At 44.7% G+C, this 26,974-nt stretch overlaps 1 protein-coding gene and 1 long non-coding RNA gene across 8 annotated transcripts in view; both read left to right on the plus strand.

The window, feature by feature from the left end:
- DOK5 (docking protein 5) overlaps positions 1-5,882 on the plus strand; it is a 45,032-nt gene extending 39,150 nt beyond the window's left edge. For 4 of the 7 annotated variants that reach the window (XM_075438824.1, XM_075438818.1, XM_075438819.1 and 1 more), the window contains 3 exons: positions 1,856-1,918; positions 2,147-2,267; positions 5,228-5,882. In XM_075438824.1, coding sequence (XP_075294939.1) covers positions 1,856-1,918; positions 2,147-2,267; positions 5,228-5,295 — 252 coding nt within the window. In that variant the 3' untranslated portion in view covers positions 5,296-5,882. The remainder of the gene's footprint in view (positions 1-1,855; positions 1,919-2,146; positions 2,268-5,227) is intronic. The other 3 variants (XM_075438821.1, XM_075438822.1, XM_075438820.1) reach the window with 2 other exon arrangements.
- A 6,476-nt stretch (positions 5,883-12,358) lies between these two features.
- LOC142363546 (uncharacterized) overlaps positions 12,359-26,974 on the plus strand; it is a 107,898-nt gene continuing 93,282 nt past the window's right edge. The window contains exon 1 of the long non-coding RNA XR_012765802.1: positions 12,359-12,465. This is a non-coding gene — a long non-coding RNA (uncharacterized LOC142363546). The remainder of the gene's footprint in view (positions 12,466-26,974) is intronic.

Here is a 26,974-nt window from a genome sequence, read left to right on the forward strand (position 1 = left end):
ACTTCTCACATCCTTGCTGCTTTGGTTTAAGCATGATTTAACATAACTTGATCCCTGTCACATGTGCACGGAGCTGCATTTGAACTGCTCTGGGGATCCTGATCTGCTTTCAGGTTTCAGCATTCTCCTTCTCCCCTGGGCAGAAGAGGGCGAGAGGCTACAAATTAGGTGCTCTCCAGTTAACACATTATTTGTTGTATTAATGATATGAGGAGTCGCATGTCCCGCCTGGCGCTCTGCTCGCGGCCTTGGCTCATGCGTGTTCCAGCATATCAATTCTGACTGTTTTCGACCTGCTTGCGGTGCTGGGTGCTTCTGCGGCATAAAGCCAGGTCATTATCAAGTTATTTCTACTCTTTCTGTTGCCACAGAGATACAGTAGGTTAATTGAGAGAATGAAATCAATCATCATTAAAGCTGCCTTTGCTCACAGTCCAAGGTGTTTTGATGAAACGCTGTGTATTCTGGACATAACATACTAATTCTTATCTCCAGCTGTATGTTTTTTAATTTTTTCCCCTGCTGATTGAGTTCGGGGGGGGGGCACCCCTTCTGGCTCTTTTCCATGTCTTTATCAAATCTTTCTCTAGCTGTGTATCTTTTTTTTTTTTTCTCCCAAGACATAGCCTGTTGCTTTTTCGCACTCCTCGTAACAGCCAGACTGTTGCTCAAACTGCCTTAGCTTGCTGTCCAACTCACCAATAGATGGAACCACAAAAAAAGTCTCTCCAGCCGGGAAATGCCATCCTCACAATGCTCTGCTGATTTTTATTCCCAGTTAAAGATCCATCGTTGTTTGTTTCTATGGTGCTGAGATGTGTGTGGTGACACTGCAAAGGGTGTGGGGCTTTAGTGAAGGAGCTGTAATAAATACGGTATGATGTGGGTGGAACCTTGCATGGTGCAGTGATTCACATCCAGCTGACGTGGAGGTGGGTGTTTTAACAGCAGGAGTGGATCTGGGTTTGGCTTTGTTTTACCTTCTCATCACAGGCATGGTGTCCCCCATACAGGGAGTGTGATGAAGGTTCATCACACCCCTAAATAATTTGGAAGTGGCTCTCTTCAGAGACAGCCAGCCCTCACCTCTGTTCTGTGCTTGCTTCACCTGTTTGTTTTTGCTCCAAAATATACTGGTCTTCTTGTAAAAGGTTCTTTCACCTCAGGTTTTGTGCAACTAAAATGTAAAAGATCACTCTTTTGTAAAAAGCTATCTTTATAAATTAGAAAAGTCAGCTGCAGTCTTGCTATGTTTGAACTGATGTTTTCCTGAGCTTTGGAAGGAGAATTTTCGCTGTACTGTGAAGCTTATGATAAATCCAATTATTTTTGTCAGCTTGCACATACATCTTCCTAAATTAATGGAAAAAATGCCTTAAAGTAGTCAGTTCTCATATGTTTTTGTATTACGCATAGTATAACTAACAAAGGGCTGCGATTATGTAAGAAAATATAGCTGAAGCCCCTGTATGGGTGGGGAAGTGTGAGATGGGGCTTCCAGCAATGCGCTGCAGCCCACGTGCTCTCCTCTCGGCATACCTGGGCATGCTGTTCATTTCAATAATTTAGCTGAAGGATGCAGTTATCTCCTGTGTCAAACTCCTGTGCCATCCAGCTGGCACATTCCTCAGCTGTAGGAGATGGGAAATGAATAGAAAATGCTTCCAAACTAACAAGAAAAACTTGTCTTCACCCATGTGAAACATCTCCAGTTCAGGTTCTCGATGTGCTGAGGCTTTATTTAGCTTTGGGAAGTTGCTTGCATAGCTGGGAAGGCCCTCGGATGGCTTTCCTGCCAAAGGGGGAGCATATCGGCACTTTCCTATCTTCCACTGATCCCCGGTTTCTGTTTCAGCTGCTTGAGTTGAAGCTCCCCTCGGGGGAAGCAGTGCTAGCCCAGGACCAGGGGAGCACGAAGGTGAGCTTTGGTGTGCAAAGCAGCGTGGCCTTCTAACCGGCGTGCTGTGTGCCCGTGGAGACTGACCCTGAGTTAGTTGCCCATGCTTGTGTAGGGTGGGCAGAGAGAGGGAGGGAGAGGCTGTGCTGGCAATATCGTTAGAAGCCCTTGCAGCCAGTGTTTGTGCTATTCTTGGAGGATTTGCAATAAACGTAACTGTCTTCTTCACGTGGGTTTACTGCTTTGCAGCTTCAGATGAAAATGAGCGAGCGAGCTGTGTCCCTCAGCACCATGGTGCCCTTGCCCCGCAGTGCCTACTGGCAGCACATCACGCGACAGCACAGCACTGGCCAGCTCTATGGCCTGCAAGGTAAGGGGCTGGGGGGGAAGGGGTCAACGCACAAGTCGGATAACGACACTGTTGAAGCATTTCAGTATCTCTCCACCTCACTGAAAGCTGATGTTTGGTCTAAGCCAGTTGCCACTGCTGTCTGGCTGATGAAGAGAAGGGCACACCCCACCTTAAGATGGACAACTTGGCAGAGGGGTTGCCATCAGGAGGCACTCTTCATCCCACTGGAGAGGGATCCTTGATTTGACAAGTCTTCTGACCATTTTTAGGTAAACAAGGAGAGGTTACTGTCACAGGATGACCAATTTACCAAGGCTGCCCAATCCTTCTGCTATCAAACTCTTTTAATGGCACCTGATTTTTTGCCAGACTTTGAACTATTTGGCTCCCCTCTGCTTTGGATGTCTGCCTCGTGCTAAGAATGATGCAGTCGTCATTATTCGTTTTGTGTACTTGTTAACATTCAGCCAAAACAACTACATCCTTGAAAACAGCTGAATTAGGGAAAGGAAAAGGAAATGGCCATGATAAGTAGTTCTAGAAAACTGTTGCTTGAACAGCTGCAGCGCTGCCACCGTGCATCGCAGTGAGGCCTGAAGAAGGACAGATGTCTTCTCCAAACCCCCTCCCTGTCCTCAGCCCCACGGGCAGCACAACTCCATCCTTCCCTGCCTGAAAACCTCCCTGGGCTGCAAAGAGGGCCGCATCGCTCCCTGGGGAGGTCTCGGCACCCGGTGGTCCCTCCGTGGCCACCACGGGACATCCCTCCGTGGTCACCAAGGGACATCTAGTGGCCACTGGGCGTGTGGGTGGGAAGGAAAGGGAAAGGGAAAGGAAAGGAAGCCCAACGCATCCGCAGGACCGATGGCTGGGAGGGTCTTCACAGTGGTGCGGACCTGAGCCATCTCTGCCCATGTATTTTGGAGCGTGTTTCAAAACTGAACTGCATTCTCCCGAGGTAAAGTGAAAACCGCAGTGCTTGCCACGCGCCGGTCTTGCTTTGCGCTGCTTTCCCCAGAGGCACCCCTGAGGCAGGAGCTGCCGGTGCTTGGTACCTCTGAGGAGCTGGTCCAGTGTTGGCATCTTACAGTCATCTGTGGTTTTAGAATTTTTTTTGTTGTTGTTGTTTAAAAAAAGCCCATTTATATCTTGAAACAGTCTTGCACTCTAAGCTACATGAGTTGGCTGAGTTAGTGTTTGGACAGAGGTGGTGATGAGTTGTGAAGTCAGGATTGGGGCGTTACTCAGAAAAGCCAGCAGAAACCAGCCAAAACACTGAATAAAAGTGGGACAGCCCAGAGTATTGAATGGAAGGAGGCAATACCTGCCACAACTTTATTTTCACAACATATGGAATAAAGGCTGAGCTTCATTAAACATGTGGATGATAAGGAGGGACTGAAGCAGTTTCCCTTCACCGTAGTGGTATTGGGAAGTGAAGCTCAGCTTGGCCATCAGGATATGGGCTGTTTCTCTGACACCCCTGAAGGTCAGGGCTGGTGTGTGCTGCACCAAGGGAGAGCCCTGCTCTTGGTGCCTCATCCTGCTGCAAAAAACCCACAGGTAAACCTGTGTTTAGCAGAAAACCTCAAGAGCTGGCAGGGCTTTCTATTGCTAACATGGAGACATCATTTACCAACATCAAGGATTCAGAAGTCACTAGACAGATATTTTAAAACTTTCTGGTTTGGAAAACTTTCAGAGTCTTTTTTTTTGTTTGTTTCTTTTTTCCCTCCTCTCAGATACTAGGAGTTTCTCAAGGAATAATGCATAAAAGATAATTTATTTTACTTTTTTTAATAAAGCCAGAGATTGTGGAGGTTATCACCTTGGGAACATGGACTATCACAAGCTGTGATTAATAGTTACAAGTGCTGGCAGCCCTGACATATATAGCTATGTTCCGTTCTGGTCCTCAGCAAAGTTTTCAGCAAATCATAAAAGCAATTTTTTCCTTTTTGCAACACTAGAGGGGGCAGGCAGCACATAAAACGCCCCAGCTAAACCCGGCAAATGTTTCCAAGGATGAATGAATAATGAAAGCAGCACTTACATGGCTGTTCAAATTTGTTCAATAAATTAGGGCCTGGGAAGATGACCTGCTGGTGGCAGCCTGTGGCACGCAAGAACAAGACTGCTTGCAGCACTCTGACACAATCGGTGCATTGGGCTTACTGTGCCTTACCATAGGGTCCTTTATTAAAACAATAATTCAGCATTGAGCTGGCACAAGATAAATAGACTGTATGGGCACAACACTTGTTTTATATTTAGAAAAATAGCTTGCTTGTTAAACCGGGGGGGGGGGGGGGGGGGAATAAAGGATTTTAGGAGATTGTTGTCATGAGAATGTAGTAAAAGTCTTTGTAAAATAAGTAAGCCATGCAGCCAGCATTGTAATTAGGAAAGACACTGAAGTCCTTGTCTCGTTCATCAGTCAGGGCTACTACTTCAGTGGTACCCCGAGCTCCTCTAGTTAGATTAGGCTGCCAAAATCTTGAAACACTTCAATTATTACTGGAGAAAGAAATATGAAATAATTGTTATACCAAGTTGTATAATTCCATATGTATGAAGTAGCATTTCAGTCCCTGAATGGTAGAGGCACCTGAAACCTTGTACACAAAAACTATCTTCCCCGAAGCTGGCATTTACAGCTTCTGAGTTGGCGCTTGTCCCCTTTTCTACTGTACAGAAAAGAATGGATGCTAATATTGTGAGATAAAGCGTATTTTTCATTTAAAATGCAAAGTCAGAGCTTTTAAAAGATTAATTTGCTTGTACAGCTCTCTGTTCTGGAGGAACTGGGATAGGAGATCGGAGTGGAGATGTTTCTGAGATGGAGCAGCAGATTAAGCAGGGACAGGTTTAATTAAAAGGCTGTAGTGTGTAGTTCATGCAGTCCTTTATAAAATGCAGAATAAGGTGCCTATGTCTTACTGAGTGTTGTTCTGTTTTTTGCATCTGACTCGGCAAAGATGTTTCTAGCCCAGTGAAGCTCCATCGCACAGACACTTTTCCAACCTACAGGTCAGACCATCGATAAAAGACTGTAACGAACTTTACAAACTCTGTCTTCTGACGAACTGCCCCAGTGGATGACAGTGATGATGATAAGCAAAGATGGAAACATGGAAGAGTTCAGGTTGGATGAAAAATTCTTGCAATACAAAGTTTCTTTTAAACTTTGCCAAAAGTAAAAACTATTCTGTAGATTTTGAGGAGGGGAACAAAACCAACAAACCCTCCAGTGTTTCTTTTGTATCTGACAACTGGACAGAGAAGAAATCACTCCCTAAATATTTCTAAATGTTTTTGTATGATAGGTATGTTGTAAATATATGAGACTTTTCTGTGGTAGTGTGGTTCCATTTTGTCTATTACAGCTGTGTGTTCACTGATGTCAGCTGTGTCACCCTTGTTTGTTGTAATGCTTCTCTTTAGTTATTTACGTTATTGTTCAGCCTAATCCTTGACCTTTGAAATGGTGGCCAGTTTTAAGCAGCTATTGGATACAGTTTTTCCTGTTTGAAGCCTGATGAAGACTTGATTGATTTATTTCAAAAGCACTCTCTCTATCTTCTATTTCCTGTATTTATTTCCATCTCTGTAAACGTTTAAAATAAAAAAAAGTCCCACTTAATTTGTTGTACAGTGCTTTTTGTTGTCACTATCAGCATGATGAACAGAGCTGTTGTGGAGCAGGGGGGGCACTGGAGGGGAGGGTGGAGGGGGCCCGTGGCTCGCTGTGGGTCCCCCCTCCACCTCTAAAGCAGCACGACCGCTCATCGGGTGTCTGAGTGAAACAGAGCAGTGGGTTCCACAGGAATCTCACAGTGCCACAAACCATTTTGTGGCAGAAAGCAGATTTTTCTCTTTTGTGACAGCATCCATATTATGCACTACTTTCATAGGTTGGCACCAGCATCTTAACAGCAAACAGACTTCTCAAAAATAGCATGGTTGACTACTGTCTGCTATGCCAAATGGTCAGAAATGTACAACAGGTGCAGACAGAAAGCTATGATTACCCTGAATGCAAGTGAAGCACTGTGCTTAGCAAGGTGTAGTTAAATCATTTTGTTAACAAGCTCTGAGTAAGAGTGCTGTGTCAGGTTACAAGTCAGACTGATCATCTAACCATGTAATTCCTGCTCACCTCAGAACCTTAAGGACAAGGTCTTACTTTGATTGTGCCAGTGGGGAATAAGGTCTCTGCATATTTTTAATTGAAAAAATATGGGATGCAATTCTAATGATAACTGCGTTTGTCCAGGCATGTATAATGTTAGTAGCTACTTTTACAGCAGATATCCTGGAAGAAAAGTAAAACAATGCAATGGTCAGAGTATGTTTGTAGAGAATGAACCAGATTTGTTCACGTTTGTACAGAATGAGTTAACGCAGGCTGATTTTCTCATATGACAGAGGTAATGGCCTTTCAGTTTGAGTAAAAATAGCAGATATCTTAGGCTTGGCTTTTAATTCTAAATATGAAGTTTCAAAGCACACTGGGAGGCGATGATGTTGATCATGACCCACATCATAACTAGAAGTAGATTTCAAAACTATGCTCATAGTCGCAGGAGCTGTACTCAGAGATGCTGCCGGTGTTCAGTGCTGGAGGAGGAGGAGGATATCCAGAGCGGCATGCGGTTCTGCGTCTGGTTCCAGTCCTGGTTAATCACTTGATGGAGCAGTAGGGAGTGTGCTTATTAAAACTGCAGATCTCTAAAATGAGAAGGAAGGACACAGAAATACGAGATTAGAATACGAAATGATCTGGACAAATTGAAGAAATTCAATAGAGACAGGTGCTTCTAAGCAAGGCTAGTTGACTACACAAATACATAATGGGAAGAGAAGTGAGACAGCAGCCCTTAGAAAGGGATGTAAGGGTTATAGAACATTACAAGTGGAACATAAGGGAACAAGGCCTGTTGCTGCAAAACAACTAAATGTTATAAGGGAATGTAAAAGCATTTAGCTTTCAAGAGAGCTGAAGTAATTCTTCTGCTCTGCTTAAGGCTGGCAAGGTCTCAGCTGGAGTCCCGTACGGTGGCCGATCCCAAGCTAACGTGCGCAACTACTACAGATAGCTGTGCCCTGTTACAGTGCCGACACGTGGGGATAGTTCAGCACTTGAATGGCGCTGTGCACGGTGTAATGTCTTTACCTTCCTTTATTAAACAGACTTGCTCTCCAGGAATAAGGAAGGAGCAGTTGTTTCCAAGTCAGATCAGTCTTTCTGTATGTCAGTGTCCTGAAGTAACCAGTCACTCCGGCAAGATCTTTTTTAACTCGTTTGGGCTTAGGATCTGTATACCAGTTTAATGAAGACATTACCAATTGTGAAGTAAAACACAGGGAAAATGTAAGATACTGAGTTTTTACATCCGAAGTGTTGTACTGACAGAACTGGAGGTAAGAGGGGCTTTCAGGGAAGCAAACCAATGAATGTGGTGAAGGTAAATGTGTTTCTGAAGGAAAAAAATCAATATGCCATCATCGTTTAAGATACACCATAGTGCAAAGATAAGCTTAATTTATTGTAAATAAGGATTATGTTCCCTTTATTTCAAAGCTAGACTGCTAACATAAGTGATTGAAAGGCATGTTACGACTAATAGGTCTTTATCTTTCAGATTTACTTCTTCTAATATATTCCCTTTAGAGCTGACAGCATCTGTTGTTTTATCATGGATATGACAGTTCAGTAAATGCTTTTATTCACCTTTCACTCATGCAATGACTGATATAGTAAGACTATCTGTGGTTGAACAGTCCAATTACAAAGAAGACAAAAAAAGCCAATCTAACCTTGGCCTTTAAGTGAAGGGTCATTAAATCAGCTAGATCTGATATTATTCTCTCTAGTGAAACTGTCTGCGAAGGATGGAAAAAAGGCCTAACAGTAACTTTGCTTTGAATTACTGTGTGTGTATGACACAATATCAAGAAGTTGCTTTGTTTTAATTTGTAGTATCAACAGATTAAGTCACTTAATCTTGGCATCATTGCTGATTTGCATAGTTAGCAAGGTCATCAGCTGAAGGAAGCGAGAAGGTTTGCTACTCCTGTAATTACTGTGTTTACAGTGAGGGAAAGGTCTTCACTGTGCTTGGAGGTGGGGTGTTTAGACTATACAGCAGATTATGTGTATACACCACCGATACAGTGATGCCGTCATGTGTGACAGTTGGGTGCCGGTGGTTCCTGATAAGCTGGTGAAAACGGATGTAGAATTGCAGTGGAAATCCTTCGGGTACCTGAGCTACACTCTGTCTGAAGAGATGTACTTCAGAAAATGTGCTGCAAAGCCATTTGTAGAGCTGTGGGGCTCAGGGTTACCATGGGATTTGAGGATCAGTGTGTGACAAATCCTTGAGAACTATTTTTCTCCAGTCTCTGCCCTACACACAGGCCCTCCCCATTAACAGGACTTCACAATGGTTTTTTTTGGCCTTGTCCGGTATGTAAAGAGGAGGATAACAACTTTACAGACTGGTTTCAATTGTTCCACCAAATTCCAGCACGGCCTTTTATATGCTTCAACCTTGTTCTTTCTCGAATGTCCACAGATCTTCCTAGATAACTTTTTCAAAGGCACAAAAGTGTTCTGCAAAGTCATCCAAATGCGCAGGTCTTTGACTCTGTGTAACCTCTCCCATTCACACGGCTCTAAGTAACGCTGTGCAATTTCTCAGACGGCCGCTCCTCAAAGACCGGACAGAAACGCTATACCCGCCTGGTCCCTTTCATCCCACAAAAGACCAGTGGCCAACCTGCAGGTCATAATAGTGGAAATGGAAGAATATGTTTCAGGAGTAAAAGAAGAAGGGATCAGAAAAGAAAACATAGAGCTGCTTACCCCACTTTTCAAATCCATGCTAAGAAAACTGTTCTATCTTTTGAGCAGCTATGAACAGCAAACTGGTAATAGCACAGTGGGTGGATGGAGATGGTCCAGACTGCAGCAGAACTCGGTGGGTAATGATCTTAAAAGGCTAATCTTGGCATCAAGTACATTAGGGGGAAAAAAATCATAATATCAAGACTTCAGATTATATTTCTTTATCTTAGGTGTTCTTATTACAGGTAACAATGCAAATGTCATTGTCTAAAATAGCACAGAGGGCAATGTAACTACTATAAATCAGTGTGCTGCTGAGAGAAATGGGATGGCTGACATCCTCTCCATTTCCATTTTGTAGAGGGAGACGGAGTCACACAAGGGCTTCACAGAATTACAGAATCATAGAATGGTTTGGGTTAGAAGTGACCTTATAGATAATCTCATTCCAACCCTCCTGCCATGGGCAGGGACACCTTCCACTAGACCAAGTTGCTCAAAGCCCCATCCAACCCGGCCCTGAACACTGCCAGGGAGGGGGCAGCCACAGCTTCTCTGGGCAACCTGTGCCAGTGCCTCACCGCCCTCACAGTAAAGAATTTCTTTCTTATCTCTAATCTAATTTACCCTCTTTCAGCTTGAAGCCATTATCCCTTGTCCTATCACTCCATGCCCTTGCAAAATTCCCTCTCCAGCTTTCCTGTAGGCCCCTTCAGGTACTGGAAGGCTGCTCTAAGTTCTCCCCAGAGCTTTCTCTTCTCCAGACTGAACGAATCCTACTCTTTCAGCCTTTCCTCATAGGAGAATTGCTCCAGCCCTCTGATCATTGTTGTGGCCTCCTCTGGCCCTGCTCCAACAGGTTCATATTTTTGCTGTGCTGAAGGCTCCAGAGCTGGATGCAGGACTCCAGGTGGGGTCTCACCAGAGTGGAGCAGAGGGGCAGAGTCCCTTCCCTCCACCTGCTGCCCACTCTGCTGAGGATGCAGCCCAGGATATGGTTGGTCTGCTGGGCTGCGAGCGCACACTGCTGGGTCATGCTGAGTTTCTCATCCACTAGCACCCCCAAGTCCTTCTCCTCAGGGCTACTCTTGATCCGTTCTCCACCCAGCCTGTATTTGTGCTTGGCATTGCCCTGACCCATGTGCAGGACCTTACACTTGGCCTTGTTGAACTTCACGAGGTTTGCACAGGCCCACCTCTCAAGCCTGTCAGGGTCCCTCTGGATGATATCCCTTCCCTCCCGTGTGTTGACTGCACCACACAGCTTGGTATCATCGCCAAACTTGCTGAGGGTGCACTCAATCCCACTGTCCATGTTGCCAACAAAGATGTTAAACAGCACCGGTCCCAGCACCTGTCACTGGGCTCCACTTGGACATCAAACCATTGACCACAACTCTTGGAGCGCGATCATCCAGCCAGTTCCTTATCCACTGAGTGCTCCATCCATCAAATTCACATCTCTCCAATTTAGAAATAGGGTTGGCGATTTGCCAAAAGTCACTCAAGACCTCAAGGTATTTTCATCATACTTCAAAACTGTTTTGTGTTTGGTTTTTTTCTTTTCTTAATAAAGGACCTCTTAACACTTTTTGCTTGACCAAGATTTAACAAAACAGGTTTTGCTTCCTTGAGGGAGGGTAGCGGTTTAAGTGGTTTATTTCAGCGTTTGAGTGAAACAGCTTCATTTTTCATGCTTGTATTGTTAATACTTATTCTTAAAATTGTTAGTATTTAGTTCTGCTTTCCCTTCTTACACCTTACAGCAGAAAAGCATCATTAATATTTAAGCCGATGAACATCTCTTGAAGTTTGTGACTTGAAGCCAGAATGTAATTAATTTAAATAATCACACAGATAAAACTAATGCAATAAGAGTTGTATCTGAGTCCTGTTGCTGAGCAATTCTGGCGAGCGCATAATAATACTGCTGCCTCAGGCACTGAGATCAGGGGTCATGACGCGATATTTCTGTGTATTCATTAACTTTTGCAAGGGCAGATTGATCTTCTGTTTCCATGAACACTAATGAACCATTTTCTTATTTTTAGGGAATATTCTATCACTACCACTAGCCACGTAGTATTTAAAGAAAAGCTGTTTTCAAAGAGAGGTCTGTAATTAGAACTTGGGCCTCAGCTGTATTGATTGCACTGCACTTTCTCAGTGGATTCACAAATGCCAGCAAATAAACTTGCTAGGAAAAAGTTTATGGTAGTGGGATACTCTTCAGTATTTAGCCTATGTACTGTTCGTTTCTTTACAAGCCCAAAAGAGGCCCCTTCTGGAGTACTGTGTCCAGTTCTGGGCTCCCCACTTCAAGAAAGATGAGGAGCTACTGGAGAGAGTCCAGCGGAGGGCTGCAAGGATGATGAGGGGACTGGAGCATCTGTCGTATGAGGAGAGGCTGAGGGAGCTGGGCTTGTTCAGCCTGAAGAAGAGAAGGCTGAGAGGGGACCTAATAAATGCTTATAAATATCTCAAGGGTGGGTGTCAGGATGACGGGGCCAGACTCTTCAGTGGTGCCCAGCGACAGGACAAGGGGCAATGGGCACAAACTCAAGCAGAGGAAGTTCCATCTGAACATAAGGAAGAACTTCTTCACTCTGAGGGTGATGGAGCCCTGGAACAGGCTGCCCAGGGAGGTTGTGGAGTCAGTCTCCTTCTCTGGAGATATTCAAGACCCGCCTGGACAAGGTCCTGTGCAGCCTGCTCTAGGTGACCCTGCTTCAGCAGGGTGTGGGACTGGGTGACCCAGAGAGGGCCCTTCCAACCCCGACCATTTTGTGATTCTGTAAAAAGGGCAATTAGGTGCTGAGACATTCAGAATGACTGGGTTTATATATGAATATTTTCCCAGCTATCTGTCCCTTAAATACTGTGGAAATCTTAGGAATAAAAGGTGTGGGGTGTTCATCTTACTGTAAGCCATCTACAAGTTACAGTTTCTCTGGTGAAATGAAGTCCTGCTCTGCCAGCCACACGGATGTGAGCAAACGCAGAAAGGAGTGGCCAACCCAGGGTGGATGCGCCGGGCTGGGTGTCCGGGGCGGGTGTCCCCCCGCCCCGCCCCGGGAAGCCGAGCCGCCGCCTCGCCTCGGCCGCCGGGTGCCAGCCTTGCCCCGGGAACGGGAGCGGGCTCCGCCTGCAGCCAAACCGGGGCTCGGAGCTCGTAACGTCAAAATTCCTCGCACTTTTTTTTTTCGTTTCTCTGCCCCGCGGCACCTTCCCGCACCTGCTCCGCCCCAGGCCCGCGTGCCCGGTCCCGTCCCTTGCTCGCACAGCCGCAGGAACACGGCGCAACCTTTGGGTTACGCGGCGAGGGCTCTCTGTGGCTAAACCTCACGGAAACTCCACAGAAGCGTAAGTGTTCTGGAGAACTCCAAGTTCCCTTCGTACGAGCAATAAATGCGTAGGAAAACCCGCTTTCTGGGTTTTCCTGGTGCGGTTTCTGAGGAGGACTGCGGGGGCGGCAGCGTGAGCCCCCCCGTTTGCGTTTTGCGCAGGGGAAGGAGGGCTGGGGGACGCAGCTGGCGAACAGCTGGATTTGCACAGAGTCCTCCTGCCTCTGCCGTCAGTTTGAGAAACCAAAGCGTGTAGACGAGCCCCGACCCTCTGCTTTCCGCTCCCGCCGCGTCCCGCCGAAGGTGTGCGGGTTGGCAGGCTGCAGCGCAGACACGCAGCTGCTCTGCCCGGGTGATGGAGAGAGGCAGGCTCGCACGCTGGCCCGAAGGAAGCTGGTTGATTTGTTTGCTTTTTTTTTTTTTTTTAATCAAATTACTCCAGCTTCCAAAGGCTGGGTCACAGTGACCCAGCTGCAGCCGGTTGTTTTAAAGCTCCCAGAAAGCCACCACTTAGCAAAGGAGCAGTGTACTTCTGAGCCAGTTCATCGCAGCTGAGCGGGGAAGATGGGGAATGCAGGTGATTTACCCCACCCTTGCACTTCTTCCACATGTCACAACCTAAGTGAAGAGCTTTATATCCTCACCTGAGGAAACTAACAATGTCTAGATGGGCTCATTTTTTGGCTTGGGCTCTGTTTACAGTACAACCTGGGATTCCTGCTTGATTTTCCATGTCTTTAAAATGGGAATGGCATGTCTGCAGGCAGTAGTCACCAGGATTAAATGTGTAATAAGAGTCATGCCATTTTCAGAAACAGTATGGTAAGGACCACATAAAACAATGTGAAGAGGACCTCTGGTCCTATCGGACAAATTATATTTTAAAGGATGCATTAAAAAAGAGACTCTAATTACCTGTGCTCATTAAGAGGCTTTTGGTATTTTTTTTTTTAAGAGAATTGTACCCCAGCGACACTTAAACTCTAGCAACAGCCCGATTTTTGTCTCTCAATTTTCTAGGTTGACTTTTCCTAACCTCCTGTCCTACACTTTTATGTTCTGCTGTGAACTTAAAAAATCTAGCATACTTCACTGCAGAAGCGGACACACTATTTGTATGTAGTGTATGAAATCATGCTTGTATGAAATTATAACTTCTAATCAGATATTGTCTGTATTTTGATATGACTGGATAAAAGACATTACAAAATGACTAAGAGAAATGAACAAGAGAAATTCACTTGTTAATATAATATATTGTATCTTTTTTGACTATTTTCTTCCCTTTCTTCTGGAGACATTTGGAGTTTTTACCAAAAGCATTTTCAGTATCAAACCAAAGGAAAAGCAGAATGCATTCAAGAGGAGTTATTTTCTTTCCTGAAAGCCATGGTGGGTCTCCAGCCCAGTCGATTGTTTTCTCTATGACAGAAAGGTAGCAAATACTTGCAAGAAAAAATGCTACTGTGGCAGACCTTTGCTGGCCTTTTGCAGTGAGCCGATAAGGATCAATCCAAGGCCAGAGTCCACCTAGAGCAGCAATATATAAAATGAAAGTTCCATTTAGCTTTGTTGGGGGGGGTGTATTATTTCTAGCATTTGTTTATCCCATATATTATTCAATTTACTTGCTTACAAAGTGAAACAAAATCAATTGAAAGTTGCCTTCCCTTTGCCACATGTGGCTGCCAGATCCTTGTGGAAAATTGCTCAAAATGTGTGATCTATGGTTCAAAGAGAGAACAGGATGCTTAATTGGAGTTTAATTATCCTGGAAGATTTGACGGTCTCTGATTGCTTTTCTTCTATTTCTTTACTTGCTCAGTGGTCTCTGCTGAAGTGTGCCTGCATTTGTAGCAGGACCAGGTGCACAAGCTGACACTGCACAGTTCACCAGCATGTAAGAATGTATTTTCTCTTTTGATGCTGATATGCTGCAGGATATTAAGACTATATAACTTCCAAACCATATTAATTTGGGTGGTGGAAAAAGGGAAAAAATGGGCTGTGTCTTGATTCAGATCTGTGTCTTTAGGTCTTTGTTCTGGCAGAGCAAGTGTTAGTTCTCCACCATCAGAAAACTGATCTGCTTAAAACTGCGCTGGGGTATGGGGAACGTTTTGTTTGGGTAGGGCTTTTTGTTGGGCCTATTTGACTTGAATTAGTTCCCAGATTATCTTCACTCTGGGGCTGCTGGCACAGAGAGGGGCAAAGCAGAGGCAGGAGCAAACCAAGGCGAGAATTTTGGCATCATTGCCCAGCTGTGCTGGCTTAGGAAGATCACTGAGCTGTGGTGCGAAGCGCTACCCGAATCAGGAGCGAAACAAAGGGAAGGCAGGCATGAAAAGTCATGGGCAGATGTTGTCACTGAAAATCTTTACATCTGGTTCAGTATCAAGAGCACTTTTGGATTGGAGTTTTACTCAAGTTTCAGATTTTTTTTTTTGAAGTGTCACTTTATCTTTGCCAAATGAGGAGAAAATTGCTCATTAACTTCTAACCAGTTAGGCTTGTGCTGTTTGATTGTTGACAAAGACTTCATGTCAGATGGGGAGAGTTTGGCTGGAAAAACTCCTTACCTGTAAGAAAACTGGAATTAAGAACCCATTAAGTAGATGCATTTGCAGAAGGTTGTTTCTCTCTTTTGTATGTCTTCCTTCTCCTGGGGAACCTCCTGTGACAGCGTGTTGTTTTCCTGAGGAGCCATTATTTAAAGAAGAGTGTATAGCAGATTATAGAAGAAAAGGTTGCCTTTGGTGTCAGGGTTCCTCCAGGCTCCCTCCTTGAGCTACACAGCCCAAAATAAAAGCTGACATTTGAGCAAGCCCAAGTGATGTTTGTGTTATTTGCAATAGCCACCTCTTAATTCAACTTTAAACTGGGATAGTGAACAACTGAGTCACGGAAGGCAGCAGGAATCCTTTCCATTGATATTGCTGGGCTTGGATCAGGCAACCATTTATTAGCGCTCTTGGGCCTGCAGGAAGTCTTCGAATGGCAATGGCATTATTACTGGCTGTCACTGCTAATGTCAATGCGAACATTAGGTCTGTAACACGTAAAAGGAGTCAAGAAATCCAAGCCCAGTGGAAATAAAGAAGGAAGATCTAGGAGAGGAGGTCTCACAGTGCTATTCCTAATCTTTTTGAATCTATGAATAGGCTGGTAACAAATCTTTGTATGTTATATGATTAAATTTCTGTGCTAATTAATTTCTTTGATTATGATTAGGGGATTCTGAAGAACAATGCTGGCTTTTTTTTTTTTTTTATTAGAAGAATCCAGACTGACACATGAAAGGCTGTGAGTGCTTCTGCTTTTGACACATGTTTATTTATCTACCCCATGAGCCAAGAATACAAACCCTGGTACCCTGGAAGGTACTTGTCGAATGGGTTTCACCTGCTTTCTAAAATGTGGGATTTTGCAGATTTAGAACTTAAAGTACAACTCCCGCTTTTCAGGGAAAACTAGATTTATAGCATCTTCTAATTGTATTGATTTCCAGTGTGGAGCTGGGGTGCTACTTCTGTTCCCAGGAGCAATATCTCACCCAGACCTATTGCAAATGAGAAAGAAAACAAAAATAGACTGGTCAGAAAGCAAGACAGAAGTTATTTAAAATGCATCTAAGAAAGCCAGACATAATCAAGAACACAAACTTGTACTTAAACTTGTACTTCAAGCAATGTAGTAAGCTGGAAACAAGTTGTTTTTTTTGTTTTTGGTTTTTTTTTTTGGTAGCTACTACTGTGGTGGCTCTCCAGCAAAGACACCATATGGATCTTTTGGATGCATCTGTCAGTACCTACCACCTATGTGTGACCTCTGCTCTTTGACTGCTTGGAGTTATTAGAAGCAGCTGCGGGTTAAATCAGCTTTTGACTTGATCTAAGTTGAATCAAGCACTGTTTTGCTGAACAAATGTGTGTAGCGTAGGAAATCTGGCTGCTGCTTCTGTGAGCAGGGAAACACCATGCAAACCAGCAGACAACTGCTGGGAGAAAAAGCCAGGAGCTGAAATGCACGGGCAGTGCATGAGAAGTTTAGACACTGTCCCTGTTGTCCATGCAATTTTCTGCGGATTGCACTGTTCCTTTTCATCTTCCTAAACTGTGACATCTCCTTGATTTCCTCTTGCTATGGAGAATAGCCTGATCCAAAGTGCTTTCTAATGAACGTCATTAAGAAGGAATCATTTAGCAGGATGGAGTTTGTTTGTTTTAACTGCAACAAGACCCAAACCGTCATAGTTTTATAATTTCTTGTATTTTATTTTTCATCACTTTTGCAGCTTGTGAACAAGGCAATGAGCAGTTTCTTATCAGAAATCCCAAATAATGTTGTCTCTGACACAGCGCACCAAGGTGCGTTTTCACAGTGGTTCAGTAAAAACATCTTGATGGGAAATAAAGAGCCCCTCTCCTTCCAGATGTAACAGTTTGTTCTCAGATTTACATGCTTTATTTTTCCTTGGTGAAAAGCCTGAGTCGAAGAAGTTGGAGAGTTACTCGAACAGATAATTGCACTGGCTTTCCCGTGCAGGCAAGTGTGAGCTTTCTTGCTGCTGAATGAAGCAGAACATACTTTTTGCATTGCAACACATTTGAACTCTGCTTGTTTTGGTTCTGTGTGCGAGCGAACATTTCTTTTATAACTCTCCTGATGCCCTCAAAAAGAGAATCATCACCTGGAGCTGAAAGTACTTTATTGTCTAAGTGCCAAACTCTGATCAGGGTAAAGAGAAATGGGATAAAAGTAGGTGAACCACATAACATTAACATTTAAATGACTATCTCGATAGCCAGCACTGGCAGTGTCTGAGTGTCAGGATTTTTTTGTGAACTCATGCTTTCCCTTCAGCATCTGCCATAGGCAGGGAGCACTGTCATCCTGGTTTGCAAAGCAAGGTCTGAATCCGAGCACGTCAGCCCCTGAAAAAGGCATTCCTTTGCCTTGCAATTCCCAACCCCTGGCTAACTCACTCCCATAGGAAAGTCACCGCCATGAGGCAGGCGAGGATGGAAATGGGAGCTGGTACCCAACAACAGGAGAGCACTCCTTCCCATCCCTCATGCCCTCCCTTCATATGGAACTTAACAAGCCATTTTTTCCTGTGAAAAATAGAAGAATCACAGAATCACAGAATAGTAGGGGTTGGAAGGGACCTCTGTGGGTCATCTAGTCCAACCCCCCTGCCAAAGCAGGGTCACCTACAGCAGGCCGCACAGGACCCCGTCCAGGCAGGTCTTGAATATCTCCAGAGAAGGAGACTCCACAACCTCCCTGGGCAGCCTGTTCCAGTGCTCCGTCACCCTCAGAGGGAAGAAGTTCCTTCTCATGTTCAGACGGAACTTCCTGTGCCTCAGTTTGTGCCCATTGCCCCTTGTCCTTTCACTGGGCACCACTGAAAAGAGCTTGTCCCCATCCTCCTGACACCCACCCTTCAGATATTTGTAGGCATTTATAAGGTCCCCTCGCAGCCTTCTCTTCTTCAGGCTGAACAAGCCCAGTTCCCTCAACCTCTCCTCGTAGGGGAGATGCTCCAGTCCCCTCACCATCCTCGTAGCCCTCCGCTGGACTCTCTCAAGTAGCTCTTCATCTTTCTTGAACTGGGGAGCCCAGAACTGGACACAGTACTCCAGATGAGGCCTCACAAGGGCAGTGTAGAGGGGAAGGAGAACCTCCCTCCTCCTGCTAGCCACACTCTTCTTGATGCACCCCAGGATCCCATTGGCCTTCTTGGCAGCCAGGGCACACTGCTGGCTCATGGTTAACCTGTCGTCCACCAGGACACCCAGGTCCCTCTCCGCAGAGCTGCTCTCCAGCAGGTCCACCCCAAGCCTGTACTGGTGCATGAGGTTGTTCCTCCCCAGGTGCAGGACCCTGCACTTGCCCTTGTTGAACCTCATCAGGTTCCTCTCTGCCCAGCTTTCCAGCCTATCCAGGTCACGCTGAATGGCAGCACAGCCTTCTGGTGTATCTACCACACCTCCCAGTTTGGTGTCGTCAGCAAACTTGCTGAGGGTACATTCTAACTCTTCATCCAGGTCGTTGATGAAGAAGTTAAACAAGACTGGGCCCAGTACTGACCCCTGGGGGACACCACTTGTTACCAGCCTCCAACTAGACTCAGCGCCGCTGATGACAACCCTCTGAGTTCTGCCATTCAGCCAGTTCTCTATCCACTTCACCGACCACTCATCCAGCCCACACTTCCTCAGCTTCCCTAGGAAGAAGGGGGCCTTTCAACACATTCTGAAGAACACTAAGTCCAAGAGCAGTAGGAATTGTCTTATTTTATAATAGTCTGTCCAAATGGAGTTTCTACCCCTGTCTCTAGCAAAGTGGGAACTTCCCAGAGAACAAGCTGGTTTCAGAGGTGGGCAGCTGGCCAATATGCAATGCCACACGTATTAAAAATATGAACCAGCCTGGCAAGTGGAGCTGATTTCCTTAAAATAAAGAATTATTCCATTACCTCTGAGTGAACAAAAGCCAGAAGTTTGTTTTTCCTACCCTGATGATACTTAGTGGAGTTTTCCAGCTGCATTATTGTGATATCACCTGGTTTCCCACCATGTGCTGTCAATTTTCACAAACCATATTATATTCAAGAGTCAGAAGTTCTAGCTAGATTTTGTTTTCTTTGTCTCTTATTGTCACCTGGCAGGGTTGTGCTGAAATGCCATTTTAAGCTGTCCTTCGGTGATCAATCAGCTGACTACATAATGAACACCTATGGAGGTATGTGAAGTGTATAATGAGGTAAAAAATACACAAAGATTTAAGGATGGCTGTTTCCACCTGAAATATTGGAATTTTCATCATTCGTTCCATTTTTTTCCCATGCCACAAGCATTTTCTACAGAGCACAGTGATAGATACATTGTACTGAAAGAGATTTTAGATCACAAAGCAAGGTGTTAGTGCCCACCAGCAGGAAAGAAGTGTTTATGATGCACTGATACCAATCCAGAGATTCAAACTTCTGTGGAATCAGAGGCTTTTGTCACTGTAGTAAGCTATGGCCTGAATAGCCCTTTGGAGAGTGCTGGCTTCATAATTGCTTTGTTTTACAAAATTACACTGCATTTCAAAGAACCTAATCCATTGAAGTTTCTCGCATTATAAATACAGCAGATTAGGGTGCAATTTAGGCAGTGCAGAACTAGCTCAGGGGAGCATCCCAGATCTTCATTTCATTTAGCTGTTACTGATGTGTCGAGAAGAAGAAAGAGTTGATTGCTGATTTATATGCCTTGTCTTTCATTATGTTATATTTCTGCTGTGCAGGGGGTCACAACAGAGTCTATTAACAACAACCAAGGCAGAACCAGCTGATGTTCTTACAATCATGTCAGATTCTCTTCAAAATTGCTGTTAGTTGCTTTTTCTCCATTGTTGTCTCCAAAGTTTGTAGTCTGCTCTCCCAGCCATGACTAGAATTTTAATGGCCTTGCAGTCTGTTGTCTATTAGGGGGTTTATTAGTATTAATATGGTCTATTTTTCTAGCTGTCTGTTTCAGTATATTTAATTTCAAAATATTTCTGAAGTACAGGCTAAAGGGGTGCACCCAAGGCACAGTTTGCTGAAAGTTCATTTTAAAGCCATTAATATACGCCTCCAGCAAACCCTCATATTAGGTTATGCAGCAAAGGCTCCAGGACCCAGCTTCTAAGGACACATCCGATAGACTCCCAACTTAGAAGAGATATTTTATAAAGACCTCAGTACTCTTTTATACCACCCAAACCATTATATGATTGTGTGATTTGTCAGAACCAAGCACCTTGCCGTTCAAACGTACTGACCATAATCTGCATTTGGGTTTACTCTGTGGTCATCATTCCAGAGGTCATTAACTCCCTACAAACTTCATGAAGAGCAGAGGTTTTCTACAGAGGGAAAGGCTGAGATACAAATTCACATTTTACTGGACACACAAGGGATCCACACAGGCAAAGGTAGGTGCTGTGGAGCTGCCACCTGATAATTCACCCGTAGGACACAGGTCCCTGGGAGGCTGGACCCTGCTAGCTCTGTGGTGGGTAAAACTGTTTGTTCAACCTTGCTTACCCCCTCTCCAGAAGGTGAGGGAAGGAATGAAGAGAGATGTGATGCAGGAGCCCATCTGGCTGCCAGCTACCACAAGAAAGGGAGTTTTCCTGTTGCTTTAATTAAATAACCATTTTCTTTTGAGCCCAGAGTGCTTTCATGGTCTTTGTTAATGGCTGCCAGGAGGGTGGAATTACAGCTGCCGCTCTTCTCTGAGCAATATAAATCTGCGGAAAGCAGGACACAGCGAAGACATGACAGAAATGTACAATTCCTAAAATGCATCTTTTAATCTGATATAGAAGAAGAAAAAGAGAGAGCTCTGACATAACGCATCAGTTTCACCAGATACGTCTTTTATACTGAAATGTTCATAAATTCATGATATCAAAAAAAGTCCATTTCCCAAGACGCTGATGCAGGTGTCGAGCTTGTCAGCCCTCCTGCTCATTCCTGGGACCTGGAGAATTCTGAGTCAATCTTCAGCCTTGTCCTCCCTCTTCCCGGTACTGCTGGAGTAGCACATACTGGTGTAAACAGGAGGCTTCATTAATTTCATCTCAGAGCGCAAATTCCCCTTTTCTTAAATAACAGTTTCTTATCTCTGTAACGTTTGAAACCAGAGCCTGAGATGTGAACCTTTTGCCCTAGGTCTGGATGAACTTGCTTGGATTAAAGCAAAGCCCTGGCCTGCAGACTGGCATGAAACCAAACCAAAACACAACTGCGTTTGGAAATAACTGACTTTCTCTGGTGGAAAGCCTTAGTTGCTCACTCTATTTTTGTGCTATTTGTCTTCTGCTGTATTTCTCTTAGTTAGCAAAGAATTTTTTCTTTGGCAGAAGCAAGGCAACACAAGAAGTCATCTTTTACAATTTACACTCTGGGTGGAAAGCTTTATTTTCTTCCTGGCTTCTTTCAACAGCCCACAGCAAACATTTATCTTCTGATTCCTCTAATAGGATGTGACTTGTTGTGACATCATATTTTCAAAGGCTGTGATTTAATGGGTGTATTTTATCCTCCCTTCCCCAACACGCATACGTTTTGCAGACACTAATCATTTAAAATGCAGGGCAACCTCCTGGTGATCGGAATTGCTGCCAGAGGCTTCTCCAGTGCACTTGCTTAGTCATGACTTTGCACAAGTCCACCACAAATAAACATCTTCTTCATCAGACATGCTCAGGACCACTCACATTCCCTGGTGCTACGATAACACTGGGCACTGTAATGCAGATTGCGGTGACAGGGTCTAAGATGCAGAGAATTAGCCGTACTGCCTTGATGTGTGTACCAAAAACTACTACTGAAACAAGAACATTGAGTTCCTCGTAGTATTTTACTAGTAGCAAGTATGAAAGTCCACAGAAACACACTGATAACTTAAATATCCATTTCCTCCCCTCGCAGTATAGATCGAAGATAGAATTCATTCCATCAGGGAAGAACCCTAAGGAAATTCTGAGCTGTCAGCAGAAGCAGTGCTGTATATAAAACGTCTCTGGGTCTATTAGTATTTGTGCCACTCCTGATGAGAGTCTTTAATCGTCCCCATGTGATTCAGGGCAGACAGTGATATACTGTATTTTCTTTCCTGAACGAACTGTGCAGACATCTGATTTTTACATTTTTGTTTGTTATTTTAAATAAATAGAATTGGTACTGAGCGAATCCTATACAGTTGATTTCAGGTGGGTTTTACAAGCTGGGATTGCCCTACCTGAAAAGAATCCTGCCCTGGAGAAGGGGCTGCTTCAGGGCCAGCATTTCCCAAGGGGAAGGCTGCCACATCACTCCCAGGTGCCACCTGCGCTGGAAGCCTGAAGGGCTACAGGGGGACATTGCTGTGCTGTGGGGTGGAACTGGTGTCCTTTCTTCAGCCTGTCCTGTATAACTGCCCCAGGCAGGGAGTGACCTGGCAGCATCTCAAGAACTGGGCTTTGCTCTTGAAAGCGATGCTCCTCAGCCAAAGGTGGAGGAGCATGCGATGATGGCAAGAGCATCTTGATGCGTCTCTCTCTCTCAGGCAGGCTGACACTCCATGGTGTATAAGAGGTGGATGAGCAAGTGTGGGTACTGAAGACAATGCAACCACAATAACACAGGGAAAACAAACAGCCCGCGTGCTAACATCACAGTGGTGTCGGGAGCCCAACACAGTGTTCTCCAGTGCTGCAGGAGGTACAGATCTGAGTGCATCGGGTGATGTAAAGCAGAGGTGAAGCCTGGAAACTTCTGATGCTGAGAATAGTACGATGCTGGTAGAGGCTTTCAGACCACACTATGGGGCTCTAGCTTGTCCTCAGCTGCATCTCCAGAGCTCACCAAAGGGCATTAAGAAAGTGAGCGCGTGGTCACTGTGTTTACAATTACACCCCTCTGGAAATTGCTCAGGGATCTGAGAATTGAAAGAAGATTAAAATCAGAGTGTTTGGGGGTTGGCAGTAGAAGTAGGGTAAGAGGAGCAATCTCTCATCAGCCTCAGGCAGCGGTTAATGGGAGGGGAAAAGTCCTCTGCAACCTTCCTCTTTCCCTTGCTTTTACAAAGAGATGGTGTATGGGGTGCAGGAGCATCTAAGTGTAACAATATGTGTGATAATCAGTAATTAACCGCATAAGGAAAAGGTTCAGCTGTCCTGTTTGCCTCCTGCACCACAAGTCCGTTGCTTGCGATGATAAATGCCCATGCTGATTTACCACTCCTACAGCAGCAAGTCAATGGAAACGTTTTGTGGCACACTTCTTTCACAATGTTATGAAACACTGAAGAGGAAAAAAGAAGGGTGTACTATGAGATGTGAAGTCCAACATTCCACCCCAGGCACTACAGAGGCAAAATCAACAATGGTGTAAGTCCCTTTGCATTGCTGGAGTCCCACTGAGGTTACTGTCCACTGTTTCTGCTCAGCACATAGCAACCCATTGTAGAAATGGTTTAAAGACTTTGTTATGAATATCAAATTTTCCTCACTGGTGGTTAAAACAGAAACCATCTAACTGGAGTGCTTTGGCCATCTCCCCAGGATGCTGAAGGGGAGAGGCATCTTGAGGGTGACTCAGAGAAGGAGCCTGAGATGTTCTGCAGTGTTGTCTGGAGGAGCCTCATGTCCTTCCTCCTGTGACAGGAGAGGGCAAAGGGTGCCAATGCTGAGTGCTTTCAATAATATGCCTCAGATCAGATGTTGTTACAAGCAGTTGTCACGGTGAAAAAATCAGGCACTCATTGCCACAGAAGTAAATTAGTTTGTTTAAATCCATCTTGATCTGTCCCAGATTTACTGGCTGGGCGGCATGGACAATGCTAAGTGGGATCCTCGCATTGTTACAGGGCAAAGGCCATGGGGCCACCCAGAAATCTCACCTTGTCTAGGTCACAGAAATTCCTGTAAATACCTCCACACCTTTGCTGTTTCCATACATTCAAAAACCCCAGGCCAACAACCCTTAATAAATGTGTCTTACACGGAGTAACTGGAGGTCACTCAACACAGTGGCACTACTGTTGTAACCCTTGTCATTCCTGTTCACTAGCTGAATTGACTTCTAACCATTCATAAGTGTAAATGCTACACACAAGCCTGGCTTCAACCCAAGTCTCCGTCTCATGAGATCGTTGCGGTGACTCATATTTATTAGTTCAAAACAGAATTTAACCTATTTTATTCTTCTACTTTTCCAGGCATTATCTGCTTCTTGGTTCTGCTTTGTTCCTTAGCATGTAGAAAGGCCTAGTGTCTTAAAACCCCCCACACCTTCAAATTCAGAAACAGAGCACGTACAGTAAAACAAATTTTCCAAGCAGATCATGATGGCGAACGTGCAAACCTGTGCAGCTGGTGGGTGCTCCCAGCTTTGGCTAGGCAGCAGCTGTTGAGTGGGCCATACAATTAACGAAAGAGCACGTGCAAGTGCCTGTGCCATTTCTTAAGAAGACAGAAAGGCATACATTTTCCTGAAGTCTTTGAAATCCTGCCTACCTATGTCTAATTGTGTAGTAAGAAAAGAGCAATGTTGCTGCTTTGGCTCAGGTGTGAGGATGGAGCTCAGTCAGCTGAGAGCACCAAGGCAGTGAAACGAGAAAAGCCAAGAGCCTCACCTTTTGAAAGCAGCGGAAACACAGGTGCTGATTTCTTTTTGGGGTTACGTTCTTTTCTGTAAAAGTAAATGAAAACATCCTTCTGGTGATGTCCTGAACAACAGGGTTTGTTGCCAGTGTTGCTGCTTTCAAAATCTGATTGTGTGTGTCCTTGCAGAGCAGAGCAGTCTGCAAGCTGGCCCAGATCCTCTTCTCAGCTAAACTGTGAGCTGCCTGCGGGGAGCCAGGAGCACAAGAAGCCCATGCTTCAGTCTATATTTTATACCAAAGTGTGAAAATCTCACGACTGGCATTGGAGTGAGGACCCCGAGACCGAGCGCAGCGGGCGCAGGAGGGAAGCAGTGTCCCGCGGGCAGCGTGCGTGCGGCAGACGAGGGGCACTCAGCAGCCGTGGGCTGTGAGCATCTGTAGAAATTGCTCCTACTGCTCCACACAGGTGTTGGGGTCCCGCATCTGGGACTGGGGAATAGAAATGGGGAGGAAAGGGCTAGTTTATGAAGGCTGCCCTGTGAAGTTGAGCAGCTTGTGCAGTCTAATCCTATGTGGAGAATGATCTTTACAAAAATAAAATGACAGTTTATCAGGCTAAGGAGTCATTTTACAGACCAAAGAGGGAACAGAGAGCCCTGGGCAGTGTGGCAGCTGCGGGGCTGCAGCTCCAGCCTCTCCACCTCTTTTCAGGGCTCAGAGCGAAACGGCACACAGACTCCCTGGTTTTCGCATGGGAAGCAGGGAGGTGACAGCTCTCTGGGCTTTCCCTCTCTCAAACTCCTCAGCAGCATCTGTATAACATAGTTCATGTATGTTGAGTGCCTAGTGGCTCTGTTTATGTTGCCTAGGTTTTCCTATATCAGTAGTGTAAGGGCTATTTAAATCTCCTCCAGGTATGAGTTATCCCTCATACCTATTATGTATTATAAACTCCTTGCAAAAACACCCCCAACAAACAAACAAAAAACCCTGAAAACTTGAGATTTTAGTTTGAGTATGAAAGGCATTTCTTTATATCACTATAATAATGCAAATATCCTGGTCAATATTAATGCTTAAATTAATACTGAATTAATGAATTCATTAACTAAAAATATGGAATAAGATTTTGTAAATACCACACAGGAAATTTAATATATTTGAATTAAAATGCTACTGGTCTCTGCTGTAAACATAGCATGCACTTTGTTTTTGTACATGGTCAAACATGGAATGAGGCAATTTAGCCAAAGGAAATGATAAGCAAAGTAAGCCATGGCTACCCCATGGAAATCTGCAGAATTCCAATAATTTAATAAAACATGTGCTGGCTAGATCAAATACTCCTAACTCTCTTTGCTCTGCAGCGAAACCGTGAGATCCAAGCAGAAGGTATGCTGAGATACTGTGCTCTCCGAATCAGTAAATTGCTGAGTACCTAAAATCATCAGCTACTTCAATTATTCTTGGTAGCAGGATGTATCTGTGTTTAAATAGATGTTAAGGTTGTGACTGTAAACAGGAAATGAAAAATAAAAAAACCAGCTGTGCTGGAAAAGAAAAATAAAAGCAGATGATTTCTTACTAATGTGATACAACTGTTTAAAACTGTAAAACTGAATTCTAAAATATAAAATGGAAGGATAATACAAAGAAGTGTTCTGGCTGGTGGCAATGCTGAGGCTGGCAGGAGAGCTGATTGCAGGTGAATGGCTGAAGCACAACAAATATATATGTATGCTTTACATCAGTAGACTACTCATTATGTACATCAGCAGTATGCCTTCACATGGGGAGTAAATGATACAATATGTCAGTATGTGATATCAACACTTTTCAAATTATATTTGCCCCACTATTTATGTATATTGGCTGCAGAATGAGTACTTTCAAATCCAAATTCCCATTATGGTTTAAAATGTAGATTCAATCATATTGAAAATCACAATACTTTTCTTACCCTTACTGACTGAACTGGGGAGGGAGGTATGTAGTTTAGGTATGTGGTATCTAAGAGCTTGAAACCTGTTCAAGGTCCCGTGTACCTGCTGTGCAGTGATGGACACCCTCGCTTGCAGCACAGACCACAGCCCAGCTCCTCGCTTGGGTGCGAGTTAGCTCTTCCAAGGGCAAAAGCAAGGGAAAGGCAGTACAGGAAAAGGCGTAGAAACTGTGAGTGATACATATTCAGATGCCCTGGTCTTTGCTTGAGCTACAGATGGATATCAAAAGTAGACACCATTTCCCTCTCACTTTTGCTTTCCTCCCATCAAACAACCTGTCCAGGGAAGGCTGGGGCCTCTCTCCTGTGGCTCTGAAGATTTCCCCACCATTTGTACAGGCTAAACGAGCATGTCTCAGGGACCTCTACTCTGTGTGGTTGCCCGCTGGAACCCCCTG

Source organism: Opisthocomus hoazin, chromosome 18 (assembly GCF_030867145.1).
Source record: "Opisthocomus hoazin isolate bOpiHoa1 chromosome 18, bOpiHoa1.hap1, whole genome shotgun sequence".
Classification (NCBI taxonomy): Eukaryota; Metazoa; Chordata; class Aves; order Opisthocomiformes; family Opisthocomidae; genus Opisthocomus; species Opisthocomus hoazin.